Below are 13,329 nucleotides of genomic sequence, written 5' to 3' on the forward strand. Positions count from 1 at the left end.
TCAACAACTACGTTATTTAGTTTTAAAATGTAGTCTCTCTAGCGTTATCTTTTAGAAAATAAAAGTACACATCATAAAAGAACAAGTTTTAGATTTATGAATGAGGCCGGATCCTCTTTATGAAGATTATGAGAATCCTTAAATTATGTCTGTTTATAGTGCAGTCATAAATTATTTTAAATACTTTTATTTAGAATAAAATGTAAACAGTAATGAATAAAAATTAACCATACGATATACGTTGAACAAACACGATTTGAGAATTTTTATAATCTCTATAAAGAGGATCCTCGTTTTAGATTTATGATGCATGAGGAGGGTCAACGTCTTAGTCCTCGCGGATGTAAAATAAAATAAAAGAAAGTGGCTCCACACTAGCATAAGCCGAGAGTGCGCAGCATAGTAAACCTGCGCATACACTTGCAGCGTAAACCGTGTGTAGAAGGACGGAAAATAAGATGAGGGAGGGAAAGAGGATTGAGTTGGAAGCGAGCGAGTTGACCGAGTCGGCGAGTCGGAGAAGAAACAAGAAAATAAAAAGGGCACAGGCAGCGGGGAATTTCGGGGGAAAAAAAAAACTTGGGCTTTTGGGTCGTGGAATTAGCAAAATGGTGAACACGAAGGTTATTAGGCAGCCAAGCCAGTCCCCTTCTCTCCTCTCTTCTCCTTTACCTCTCTCTCCACCACCCTCCTTTCTCTCTCTTCTTTCTCTCTCCTCATCGCATTACCCTAAATTCTCCAGCTCTCTCTCCTTCTCTTTCTTCCCTTTCTCTAACCCTAGCTCCTCCACCGCCTGTCTCCCTGCCCGAACCAGACACCCACCGCATTCTTTTTTTTTAACTCTCCCCACCCCAATTCTCAATTCCCAATTCGTCGTTCTCTCTCTGCGTCTCTCTCTATTTCTCTATTCTCTCGGGAGGTTTTCGATTGCTTTTGCTGCTGCGGCGGCTTCGGGTGGTGCACCAATTGGGTTCGATTCGCCAAGGTATTGGATCGGTCTATTGGTTGTGATTTTGTTAGGTTTTTTTTATGTGGGTATTTAGATTTCAATCTGTTGTATGTGGGTTTTTGGGTGAGTGTTTGTTTGTGGTCTTCAGTTTGTTTCTGATGAATGATGAGTGTGTGCCATTGTCCTTGTCTTGATTATGTTCTGAATTGGTGTATTTTTAAGGTTTGGAGGTATGCAATTTTGGGGTTGGGTTGCTTTTAATTTACTAAATTTGTGGACTTGATTTCGAATTGCTTCTAAATTCTGCTACTTTCTGTCAATTGTTGCTTGATCTGGGGCTTTCGTTGCAGCCCTTTATGGAATTAGTGGATTTTTAGCTATATTGCACTCTGTTTTTTTTATTTTTGTTGGGTTGTGGCTTTTGTAATGCTCGTTCTATCGTGTTTGAATGTCATCGGTTTGATTGATATTGTTTTTGTTAATTATCTGTTAGCTACTAGGACTCTGGGTTTTCAGCTGCATACTGATCAGCTAGCAATACCAATTTGTGTTGTTGTCTTTCCGTTCCTAATTGGATTTCATGGCTTAATTCGCTGTTTGTTGTTGTTCTCACGGGTGTCATATTATGAGTGCTTAACACCCTTCTCCTACGCGATGTTGTGTTACTGACGGCATATGATTTTCTTGTTCGGAATTAAATACGTTTCCTTTTTTCTGGGTAGGCTTTTGGCTTCGCTGGAGTACCTCGTTGGCGTTGTATTTTTCTTAATTCATGTTTCGATAAGTAGTGGCATCGGAAGAACTGAGTTGTAGCAACATTGTCTCATGGAAGACTTGGGCAATAATCATAGACTGGACAGTATAAGCAGTGCTGTAAGAAAGAAGAGAAGTCAAACGTTTCGTCGACCTCGACCTGATTCATATACTGAACTCCATGATCAGTCACCGTTGTCATCAACTACACCTTCAGATGATCAGAGCAAGGTCTCTAGTGATGAGAATGCAGGTTGTGATGCCAATTCGAAGAGAAAAGAATTAAGTCTTAATGAATGCATGGCCAGGGGGTCTTCTGCAGCAGGTAATGGCAAAAAATCTCACAAAAAGGATAGTAAGGGTGGAGGATGTAATTCGTTTTACAAGAATGAGACAGGACGAAATGGGAGCAATAACAAGCGTTCTGACGAAGGTTGCCTTGCCCCTGCTAATGGGAAGAGCTCAAGCTTAATGAAGGATGATTTGATATTGGAGTCAATAAGTGATGATGCATTTAATGGGAGAAATGGTGAAAGTCCAAGTACTAGGTTGTCAGGGTTAGATGGATGTGGAAATGAGAACAAGGTTAAAAAGGTTAAGCTCAAGGTTGGTGGTGTCACACGAACAATTCAGGCCAACTCTACATTGAATGGTACAACGGAGGGTGGGTCTTCTACAAAGACTGCTCGATTGTCAGATGTGTCTAGACCACGGCAGAAGCAAAATCTTCTGGTAATAACTATTGCTCTTCTTAGCATGAATCAGGGACTCAGTATCTTCCCAATTATACGAAGAGGATTTTTAAGTTTTTGAGGTCTTGCATCATATTATTTGAGATTTATGCGTAAGCATTTGTGTTATGGGGCCTTAATGTCTTTGTTAAAAATTTGAACTTTGAGTGTACTTATTAGAAAGAATGTTAATTTTGTTTTTCAAAATTTGTTGTAATCAACTTGCTTGTTCGTTTGACCAGAGCAGACAGTCTACTAGTCACCACGTGGATCATGTTAATTGGATAAATGGATATTTGGAATCTCTTTATGTATGGAAATTTATCTTTTGCAATTATGTGTGCATATGAGCATAATAAATGCATATGTTATGGTTAGTCTATTAAGATATTTTCATTAAACAAATTTTTTTCATAGCAGGGAAATTCGGACGATATTCATTCTCCTTCGGATAAGAAGCGAGGCTTAAAAGGAATTCCATGGAAGGATTTCTCAAGAAGTGGTGTTAGTCTTGGCAGAGATAATTATTCGATGGGCAGGACAGCAGGAAAGAATACCTCTGGAAAGGAAGGCGATATATCTGAACCAGTTCGTAAGAGCAAGCGAGTGCCTAAGAGGCGCGTCCTTGATGGAGATTTTGGAGATGAAGAAGAGGATGATGAGATTCGGTATTTGGAGAAACTCAAAATATCGAAGGTTGCTGCAGTGTATAGAGATGATGATGATGAATCAAGCAGGAAGCACAGAAAACTTTCTGCAGTTTCCAACATTGATAATGCCAGTGCATCAAGGTTGGATAAAGACCTTAAAAGGAAGTCAAGAACCGATAGAGTATCTGGAGACACTGATTATGAGGAAGAACAAGATTCTTTATCTGATGGGGAGCTTGAAGGTAAAAAGAAACAGAAGAAGGAAGCTGTTGACTCTTTGATGGATGGTAAGAAGGAAATGACTCTCACAACTCGTCAAAGGGCCCTTCAGTCGGGCAAAGATGCGGCCCCTGGTTCAAGCTTAATTGAGTTTCCTAACGGATTACCACCTGCACCATCTAGAAGTGAGCTTTTCCACCATGATTTCATGTCCTTTGAATTTTTTGTTACTGTAGTTAATTGTAATATTTACATGTTATTGTTTTGGTTGACCACAGAGCAAAAGGAGAAACTTACAGATGTGGAGCAGCAACTGAAGAAAGCTGAGGTTGCTCAGAGACGAAGAATGCAGGTTGAGAAGGCTGCTAGGGAATCAGAGGTATGTTTGTTATTTGCCTTACTTTCATCATGCCCATTAATTTCTTCTAAGTTAGAAGTGGAAATCAGACTTATTTATGTAGTTATTTCTTGTTATTGAATTATGTAGGCTGAGGCTATTAGAAAAATTCTCGGTCAAGATTCCAGCAGGAAGAAGCGAGAAGACAAGATAAAGAAGCGACAAGAGGAAATTGCACAGGTATTGAAACCTATGAGATGATCTCCCTCCCTTCCTCTTTCTCTGTCTCTGTAACATGCTAGCAGTTCGGTCCTATCACTCGTTATTTTATGCAGGAGAGGGCGGCTAATGCGTTGACACTTCCGCCAAACACCATCAGAACTGTGATGGGCCCTGTGGGTACTATAGTGACATTCTCCAACGACATGGGTCTCCCCGGTTTATTTGATGCTAAACCCTGCAGGTAATTACTTTTCTTGCAAGTTCTACCCAATATCTATGCCTGTTTCCTGATAGGGTGTAACTTCTTGTGGCATGGAAATTCAGCTATCCTCCTCAGCGTGAGAATTGTGCGGGTCCATCGTGTACCAATCCATACAAGTATAGGGATTCTAAGTCCAAGCTTCCTCTTTGCAGTCTTAAGTGCTACAAGGCAATCCAGGAAAAGACGGCAGTAGAAAATACATGCTAATGTCTGCAACAATCTTGTTCTAGCTTTGAAGTTGCATCCCGCAGAGTGAGGCAACATTCCATTCTTTTCAATGGCATCTTTCGGAAATGGCGGGGGATGCTGATGATTCTACACAGAGTAGTTGATAACTATTAAGTACATATTTAGGGGGTTTGTGGGAGAAGATTCTTAACTCAGAGTAGAGATTTTTATACAAGTACAGATTGTTTATCCGTTGCATATAATATAGCCCCTCTCCATCTCAATGGTATTGCATTTGCACTTCCATCTGAGCAAAATTACATTTTCATGTTTCAATTGGTGAAAACAATTGGTTAAAAATGCTTGTACTGTATAAGTACATTCTTGAGAAGAAACTGTTTATGTGCTTCTTCGGAAAGCCTTCCAAGTATTTTTACTTGAGCACTTGGACTTCTAATAAAATACGTACATGTTTATGATAAAAGCACTTCGAACGTAAGTGCTTACGAGTAGAATCAATCTCAACAAGTCCTCAAAATTGGTTAGACTAGTTGACTAGGACAATGCGTTCTGCACATTGCATTTGTGTATCCCTATTTTGTAGTTATTGATTAAAGTAGTTTAATATATCGCTTGTTAAAAAAACTAGGATCAATTTCAAAAATAAAATCTTGCTCGTGTGCTTTTCCACCGAGTTGTATTTTTTCGTCCCTAAAATCCAAATAACAATCCTACAAATTATGGGCTACGTATTAATGGGCCCATGGGCTTTAGGCTTGGAAGGTGGAGAAGGCCCAAAAAAGTTAAGAATCGGGTGGAAGATAATTACAGAGTGGAAGGTGGTAAGGTGTTGCTTGCTCCAACGCTCCACTCTCCCTGAAGCCTGCCGCCGTGTGAGCTTCCTTCCTTTCTTTACTTTTTGCAGATAAGGCGCCAAACAATTCAACTTCGTCATTTCTTCCCCAACAATTTACACTCCGACCAACTCAGAAATGGCGCAGACCTGCGTTTCCACCTCCGCCTCTGCTCTCAGATTCAACTCCCTCGTCTTCGCTCCAAACCCTAGCTCTTCTCCCCAACCGAAGACCCTCTCTCTCCCCTTCCAACGCCTTCCTTCAAGGTAATTTAGCTTTTGATTCACTCTCTGCATTTAAATTTTTTCTAGGTTGTTCATTCGTGATCGCAAGGTCACGGTTCGAGTCGTGAAAACAAAAGCAGGATAAGGTTGTGTACTATAGACGCTCCCAGACTCTCGCAAAGCGGGGAGCTTTTGCTTGGGGTAGCCCTTTTTTCCTTAGTTAGTGAAATTTCATATTTTTTTTAATACTTAATAGAACTATTTGGATTCGTTAAGATAAGAAATTTGATGTTTCATAATTTGGAAAATAGCGGAAAACCCAGAAATCCAGGTAATTGGTGAGAAAATTGATGGGGATAATCGAAAGCAATGCTATGTGTTATTTTTGTGTGTTTCTAGACGTTTGGGAAACTTATTCTGCTTAAGCTAAACATATGGGATGCACAGACATTAAATTTCCGCTAACCCAGTTCTGTAGATTTTGTACTTCTGCTTTATTCATGGAAATTTGGTTAATTTGGTGAATGTGAATGCAACGTAAAGGAAAGCTTTTTCCATTTTATCGGGGTCGGATAAAACTTTATGGTTATAATGGTTTGCAGGAAGTTGACAAATTTAGTTGGGAGCAGCAAAAAGAGTTCTCCAGTGAAAGCTATCTACTCAGGTGAATTTTGGACACCGGCAGACAAGAATTCTCGTCAAGGAATTTGGTCCATAAGGTGGATTTAGTGTGCATGCATTATTAATATCTTCTCGGATAGGAAAGGTTGTGCATATCTTTCATTTTTTTTACGTCACTATGAATTTGATGTTGTAGGGAGGATGTGCAAGTTCCATCTTCGCCATACTTCCCTGCGTATGCCCAGGGACAGGGGCCACCCCCCATGGTGCAAGAACGCTTTCAAAGTGTTATTAGTCAGCTTTTCCAATATGTAAGGAGTAGCTATTTGTGTTTTTCTTCCTGTTTAATTTAGCGTGTTTTGCATCGGTAGTTAGTTTCTTTTAACTAATGCTTTTCTTGTTTACATGACTGTCAGAGAATAATACGTTGTGGGGGAGCTGTTGATGATGATATGGCAAACATAATTGTTGCTCAACTTCTTTACCTTGATGCTGTTGATCCTCAGAAGGTCTGTACTTTTCTATTTCTGTTCTTTGCTTATCACTTTTCTATTTCTGTTCTTTGCTTATCGTTGCTCTCTCTCTCTCTCTCTCTCTCTCTCTCTCTCTCTCTCGCATGTTTCTTGCAGTGATTTTTGGAATTGAACGTATTTTTCCAATTGATTGATCAGATTGTCTCTTCTGATTTCTGAACAGGATATTGTGATGTATGTAAATTCACCAGGAGGATCTGTTACTGCTGGTACGATCTATCTTACAAAATTGTCTTGCTATGTTTACAATTTTTGTTCGTAAGGCAATTGTTATATGTTACTTGAATAACTAGCTCTTTATCTGCTTAGGTATGGCCGTTTTTGACACAATGAGGCATATTCGACCTGACGTCTCCACAGTATGTGTTGGACTTGCTGCTAGGTACCTGCCTCTATCATAGACTCTTCTCTTTCCCAGTTACTACTAATGAGTCTTCCATTGTTCTGTATGTGTCTAGTGTTAGCTTATATGGATACAAATAGTAGCTTTGGGAATTAAATTTATTCTAAACACAATTTTTTATGCTGCTTCACAGATACTCTTGACTTGATTTGCTTAATTTTTTTCGTTCGATTCCTCCATTTTATTGTCTTTCCGAGTGATGCTGCTGGCTATTACTGTTCTGTCTTGGATTCTTCTCCCATTTTATTAAAAAAGTAAAAATTTAAGGTATTCTTCTCCGTTGTATGAGTGGAGATGCTGATGCAGATTTAGGCTTTAGTTTGTGAAAGATTACATTTGTTTAATGCTTATACGTAACGTCTTATGTCAACTAGTTCTTCAGAATTTCAGCTATTTATTGATGGCAAGATTTCTTACTTGTTGGTTGTTGCTAATGTTAGCAACTGAAACAGAATGTCTGTTACCACTGACCAGTAATTGATATATGTATTTGCTTTTTCATAAACAGTATGGGAGCTTTCCTGCTTAGCGCTGGTACCAAAGGTAGCAATTCCTGTAGACCTTTGGTTTGTATAATTTGTGGTTTTGTGTCCTAAAGTTTGCTAAGTACTTTTCATATTTGCTGCATTAATTCACTGAAGGAAAAAGGTACAGCTTGCCAAATTCGAGGATAATGATCCATCAGCCTCTTGGTGGAGCTCAAGGTGGGCAAACTGACATCGATATTCAGGTATGTTATTTGTTTCCAGTTGTGAAACCTTTCTGTGTCAACCGAAAGCCAAAAAGGATTAACCTCTCTCCCTATATAGTGGGACCTCAAGTTACTTTAGCAATCACATCTTGCTTAATCTTTTATTGCTGGTAATCATGCCCGTCTATTTTGGTACTTCAACCTTTATAGGTTAAAGTAGAACTCTCGATGTCTTGAAAATTTAACCCGCCATTAAGGAAGATTAGGTTTCAAAGATTTGTAGAAGGCTTTGGTCTGCTATTTTTTTGAATGGGTTGGTGTGTATTGTTTTTACCCGCCATCAAATCTCTAAGCAGTTGTCGTTCTATGCAGGCAAATGAGATGCTACATCATAAGGCAAACTTGAATGGTTATCTCGCCTACCACACTGGTCAAAGTCTTGAAAAGATCAACCAAGACACGGATCGCGATTTCTTCATGAGTGCGAAGGAAGCCCAAGAATACGGGCTTATAGATGGCGTTATATCGAATCCACTCAAAGCTTTCCAACCTTTGGCTGCCCCAACAGCGATTGAAGATGAATCTGCTGAGCAGACGGTTGCAGACAGTTAGAGGTGAATCTAGTGTCCGAACTTTACGGTTTGTTGCAAGTAACGACCTGGATATGTTGTAGAGTTGTATGGTGAGAAGAGGGATATATTTACGGGGTTAACTTTTAATGCTGGATGGCGTTAATATCCGTCAACCAGTGTAGAGAAACGCTAGTTTTGCTGTTGGTTTCCTCTGAACTACTAATACTTGAATCATGAAAGAATAGAAATTTCTCTTGGTATCTTTAAGCATCCTATTCTGGTATGAAATAAAGAAGGGATAAAAAAAACCCTCTGGCATGCTGGTTTTTCAGTCATGCATCCGAAATTTTTGTTCAATGGTAGGATCGGTTGGACTGTTCGACCCACTTACATATAAATTATCCACTACCACTAGGTCTCCTGCATATGCATTGTTCTAAAATCATCATCTAGCGCCACCTCGGCCTCGTTTATGCACTAGACGGCTGGTTTCCTTTTTTGATTAATTCCTAAGCTTTTTAAAATTAAAAAGGGCATCTTGACCTGTCTAGGTGGCCCTCTTAGACCGTCTGGATCACGACTCTTATTTATGCATAAAATAAATAACTTTTATTTTGTATTTTATTTTTTTAATTCATGGTAAGAGACTTGTTTAATACTTGATCCCTTTCAATCGTTATAATACTTTATAATCTATGTGTCATTCTATTTTGCAACTTATATATTATAATTATGTACTTTTTTAACTATAAGTATACATTTATTTATATGTTATACAATAAATTTAATTAAAATTAAAAATAAAAAAAATAAATAAACTGTCTAGGCCCCTTGCTTAGACGCCTAGGCGCTGGGTTCCTATCCGTAGCCTCGCTAGTGCTTAGCGCCTTTTGGAACCTTGTGTAGGTACAAACCTCAATGTAAGGGTTGCACTCCTTTGTGCGTGGGTTTGGGGATTTGGATCCTCTCCTCAGCCAACGGAGAGGATCCTCCCGATTAACCATTATGGGCCGTTAGATTTTCATCTAACGGCTATAATTATTATAACTTTAAAAGGACCTCCTGTTTGTAGCCGTTGGATTTTTATCCAACGGCTCACAATGGTTGGTCAGGATGATCCTCACCATTGGCTCAGGAGAGGATCCAAATCTTGGGTTTAGTAACCTATGTAGTCTTCTCCATTGGCTCAGGAAAGGATCCAAATCCTGGATTTGGTAACCTATGTAGTCTTGACATTGGACACAAGAATTTCTCTCCTTTTACGGTCGGTGGTGGTGAACTTGTTTAAACCTATTAATGCTGGTAACTTAGAGTGGTAGAAAAGGATAATGATTGGTGATTGGAATCTTCAAAAGCTTGAATGACTTCTACGGCACGTGACTTGCACGCCTGGTCCAGAGATGGCTACTTGTTATAGTTTGATGTTTGGCTTTTTGTAAAGGGAATCTGCAACCATAAAACACCAAAAAACAAATAAAACATAGACTTTGTGGATTGCACAGATTCCAGTACCTAATACTTATTTTATTAAAAAAATTAAAGAAAATGGCAAAGAAACAAACAAACAAACATCTCTCCCTCCGTCCCTCCCCTCCACCAAATCAACCGAATCCGCATGCTTGTTGGATTCTTTTTACGAGGGTTTCAGAAATTCGTAAATCGTGATCGTTTATTATATATCGTGCGATCAAAAGTTATTTTAAATATTTTTATTTAAAATTAAACATAAGTAGTACTTGACAAAAACTGATTGCACGATGTACGATGAATGAACACGATTCACAAATCCTTACAATCCTCACCAAAAGGATCCGAAGAGGATCCTGTTGGAAATCAACCACCCACAAAGTTAAAACTCTCTGGAAAGCAGGACGGACGGACGGCTCTTCCACCGAACCAAAACCACTCAAGAAAAAGAGCACACTCACTAACAACACCACATCTCCAAAAGATGTGTGATGAGCACTCGTGCACCTCGTGCCATCTTTAATTCACTTATAGATAGCACCTCTCAATGTGTGGCGAGAGAAATTTAAGTGTATTGATATGATTACGTATTATTGTGTGTTTTTATTTTTTACACGATAGTGTGTGATTGATTCAGATATTGTCATTGGTGCATTCCAAGCGCTTGCTAAAATGACGGTTCCCAAGCTGATTATAGGAAAGTGTTTCGATTTTTTTGCATGCGAATGTGTAATCAAGTAAGATATTGACATTGTGGCATTCCAAGTGCATATAATGGACGTGGTTCTCTAGGCAAGTAACATGTGCACGTGTTTCGATTTTTACCCATAATAATACGTAATTGAGTTAAATATCGTCGCTGCTAATTTCATTCCAGATGCGTACAAATTCTTTTCGACTATGTGTATGTATGTATTAGAAGGACAGTGTTGAAGTGACTTAAACCTACCCCCACTCGATCATTAACTTTTTTCTCATGAGTGTGATGACAAAGTGATCCAACTTTTCTCATTTTGTGAACCCAAATATTAGAAAAAAAAAATATTGTAAAAGATGCCTACAAAAAACAACTGGTGGTGGGTTGTGTGGGATGAACAAGAACAAGAAGATGACATATATTATTGACAATACATATATTTTAGGTACATAGTTCTAAAAACACTAAAAAACAAACGTTTTAATTTTCACATGGATCAAGAAGGGACAGAGGGAATCCTTTCAATTCCAAAGGAAAGATTGTTAGTCCTCCCCATGAAGCTTGGGAAGGATGAAAATGTTGGTAGTTCTTCAAGCTCATCAAAAAAGTCATTGTTTTCTTCTGATAATTTGGGTGTTGAGAAGCTCATCAGCTGAGAATATGACAGTGACAGTGGCTCTTGCTCTTCATCCAATAAGAACCCAAAACTCGTGTCGTGAGCCGTAAAAATGTGTTCTTCTTGGGAAGATCTGATTGGGGATTCGATGTAGTGGAAGCGTTCTTCCAATTTCCCATGTTCTTGTTCGTGATCTTGTTTTTTATCCTGATCTTGCTTTTGATCTTGTTCTTGTTCTTGATCATCTTCTTGTTCTTGCTCTTGCTTCTGATCATCTTCTTGTTCTTGTTGGGTCTGTTCATCTTCTTGTTCTTGTTGGGTAGTAGAGATCACATTCACATCAGGAGGACCTGGATGATTGTGGCTGGAAGTGTAGGTAATTATGAGAACTGAAGCATCGGTTTTGCTTCTTTCCACTTGTTTTTTCGCCGAGCAACCCTTCGATGTACTGCAACGGTAGTACCCCCTGCATCATCGGGTGGTTTCTCGGTCAGTCGCGGTGCAAACCACTCTTATCAACAAAAATACCAACAAAACTAAAACATTGTACTAACTTTGAAATCACACCATATACCAATCAAAGCTTCCAAATTTCTTGATATATGATCATAGATGACAGCATGCATGAGTACAAATAATCAAGGTAGTGATTTTCCCCTTCTGCACTTCTCCCTTGTAAAAGTTCATTAATAGGCTTAGCCTTTGATGTGTCGGGAAAGAAAATTGGAGTGTGAAAATTCACTTTTTGTATGGGGACTTCCTAATTTGATTAGAGGAAATTGACATTTAATATGTGAGACCATGGAGTGACTGATCATGAGAAAAGAGAAAAATATAAAACCTTGGATAAGGAGATCCCTTGATGGGTTTTTGGCCATATTTCCTCCATGACCAAAGATCGGAAGGCGGCCCTTCATTCTTTAGCTTCCCAACATTAGCTCCTATCTTCACTGTCACAACAGTCTTCTCATGAGCCACCTTCCTACAACAATACAAGAACATGTATATGTTAAAACTAAAAATAACAAAAATACTTATAAAAGTTTATGATGAAATTTAAAAGGCAGTGATTTTCAAGCTTCCAGTTTCTCCTTCCGTACTCCTGTCCTCCCTTTGTTTCAGTACATCGTTTTTTGTTTGGTTTAGATAGATATATACCTACCTTCTTTTGGATGGCTGAGTTTCTGGCCTGAGATTTCTTGAAACATCTGAGTCTGGTTCTGGAGAAAGGGTTTCATCCATGCTCCTCCTCCTTGGTGATGTTCTATCTTCTTTTTTCCTTTTTTTCTTCTTCTGGGGATGGAGAAAAGGAAGCTGCAGAAGCAAATGACACTAAAAAGGAGGAAGAAATGGATCAAGATGAGACAGAAGAGTTGTCCAATTGATTAAGAGAGAGAGACAGGAGAGAGAAACAGAGTGAGAGAGAGGAAAGGGAAAGCAAAGGAGGAGGATAAGCTAAGAGATGACAGAAACCCCTCCAAGTTGCTTTCTCTCTTTCTTTTCACTCATTTAATATAAATTTATGAACACTTACCATACGCACTGCACATATAACCACCTCCACCTTCCTCCCTCCCTTTCTCACTATTGCATATAGCCCCACCCCACCACATATCCAATATTATTGCCCCACCCATTAGACAAGAGCCATGCAAAGGGATATTTTCAATGGACAACATGAACATGTTGGCCCCATACACCTTTTAATGCAGCCTTATAGAAATACAGTGGATGAATTTGGAAAATTATATGTAACAAGTAAATCTAATATCCACTGTCCACGAAAGGTTCAAATATGTATGTTAAGTTAGTTGATAATAAATTTGTCTGCTTAAATAAAGTTTTAATTTTTTTCTCTTAAATTAGTGTAATTTGTAAAATATATATTGGCCAAACAAATTGAGAAATTGTGGAGTCGGTTATATGTAACCATTTTTTAGGGGAGGTATTGGTATTACACCCCCCTATGATACTCTTTTATTAGCGATCGATCATTGATATTGTCTCGCTTCAAAGAGTTGAGACTTGAGAGGCATGAAAAATTAGGTGTACATTTTCTAATTTCGTTTTAGATATCAAGGAAAAATCTCTGCACACTCAAGCAACCCAAATAAGTTAATGTAAACTGAGCATGAAAGATGAACCAAGTTGAAAACGCTAAAGTCTTTACTTGACTACGAATCCATCCAACCAAGTTGAAACCACATATTGCATTCCGGGTGCAACAATCAATTTCTACGTTTTGCACACAAAAGTTGAAAAATATGTGCTATACACCAGGAGACTATAAGGACAACATATTAAGACATGCACTACCAAAAGAGAGGTGAATAAAAATTATACAAGTTGACTAGTCTGCA

The 13,329-nt window shown here is 38.7% G+C and overlaps 3 protein-coding genes across 5 annotated transcripts; 2 read left to right on the top strand and 1 right to left on the bottom strand.

The window, feature by feature from the left end:
- The first annotated feature begins 450 nt into the window (after positions 1-450).
- Positions 451-4,611, top strand: LOC126589628 (uncharacterized). 2 transcript variants are annotated; one of them, XM_050254986.1, is made up of 7 exons: positions 451-985; positions 1,672-2,434; positions 2,851-3,487; positions 3,581-3,681; positions 3,790-3,879; positions 3,975-4,102; positions 4,186-4,611. In XM_050254986.1, the coding sequence occupies exons 2-7, from the start codon at positions 1,775-1,777 to the stop codon at positions 4,328-4,330; spliced, it is 1,761 nt and encodes a 586-aa protein (XP_050110943.1). In that variant the 5' UTR covers positions 451-985; positions 1,672-1,774; the 3' UTR covers positions 4,331-4,611. The 2 variants fall into 2 exon arrangements, with proteins under 2 accessions (XP_050110943.1, XP_050110944.1); XM_050254987.1 differs by having other exon boundaries at positions 453-985; positions 2,854-3,487.
- A 507-nt stretch (positions 4,612-5,118) lies between these two features.
- Positions 5,119-8,535, top strand: LOC126589629 (ATP-dependent Clp protease proteolytic subunit 5, chloroplastic-like). The gene is made up of 9 exons (XM_050254988.1): positions 5,119-5,411; positions 5,972-6,088; positions 6,187-6,301; positions 6,407-6,499; positions 6,687-6,732; positions 6,833-6,905; positions 7,435-7,469; positions 7,568-7,656; positions 7,990-8,535. Exons 1-9 carry the CDS (start codon positions 5,284-5,286, stop codon positions 8,227-8,229), a joined length of 936 nt encoding a protein of 311 aa, XP_050110945.1. The 5' UTR covers positions 5,119-5,283; the 3' UTR covers positions 8,230-8,535.
- Positions 8,536-10,747: 2,212 nt separating this feature from the next.
- On the bottom strand, positions 10,748-12,478 carry LOC126591116 (probable WRKY transcription factor 35). 2 transcript variants are annotated; one of them, XM_050256682.1, is made up of 3 exons: positions 12,128-12,478; positions 11,811-11,951; positions 10,748-11,435 (listed from the first exon to the last, which is right to left on the bottom strand). In XM_050256682.1, exons 1-3 carry the CDS (start codon positions 12,205-12,207, stop codon positions 10,850-10,852), a joined length of 807 nt encoding a protein of 268 aa, XP_050112639.1. In that variant the 5' UTR covers positions 12,208-12,478; the 3' UTR covers positions 10,748-10,849. The 2 variants fall into 2 exon arrangements, with proteins under 2 accessions (XP_050112639.1, XP_050112638.1); XM_050256681.1 differs by having other exon boundaries at positions 12,132-12,476.
- Positions 12,479-13,329: the final 851 nt, after the last annotated feature.

Source organism: Malus sylvestris, chromosome 11 (genome assembly GCF_916048215.2).
Source record: "Malus sylvestris chromosome 11, drMalSylv7.2, whole genome shotgun sequence".
Taxonomy (NCBI): Eukaryota; Viridiplantae; Streptophyta; class Magnoliopsida; order Rosales; family Rosaceae; genus Malus; species Malus sylvestris.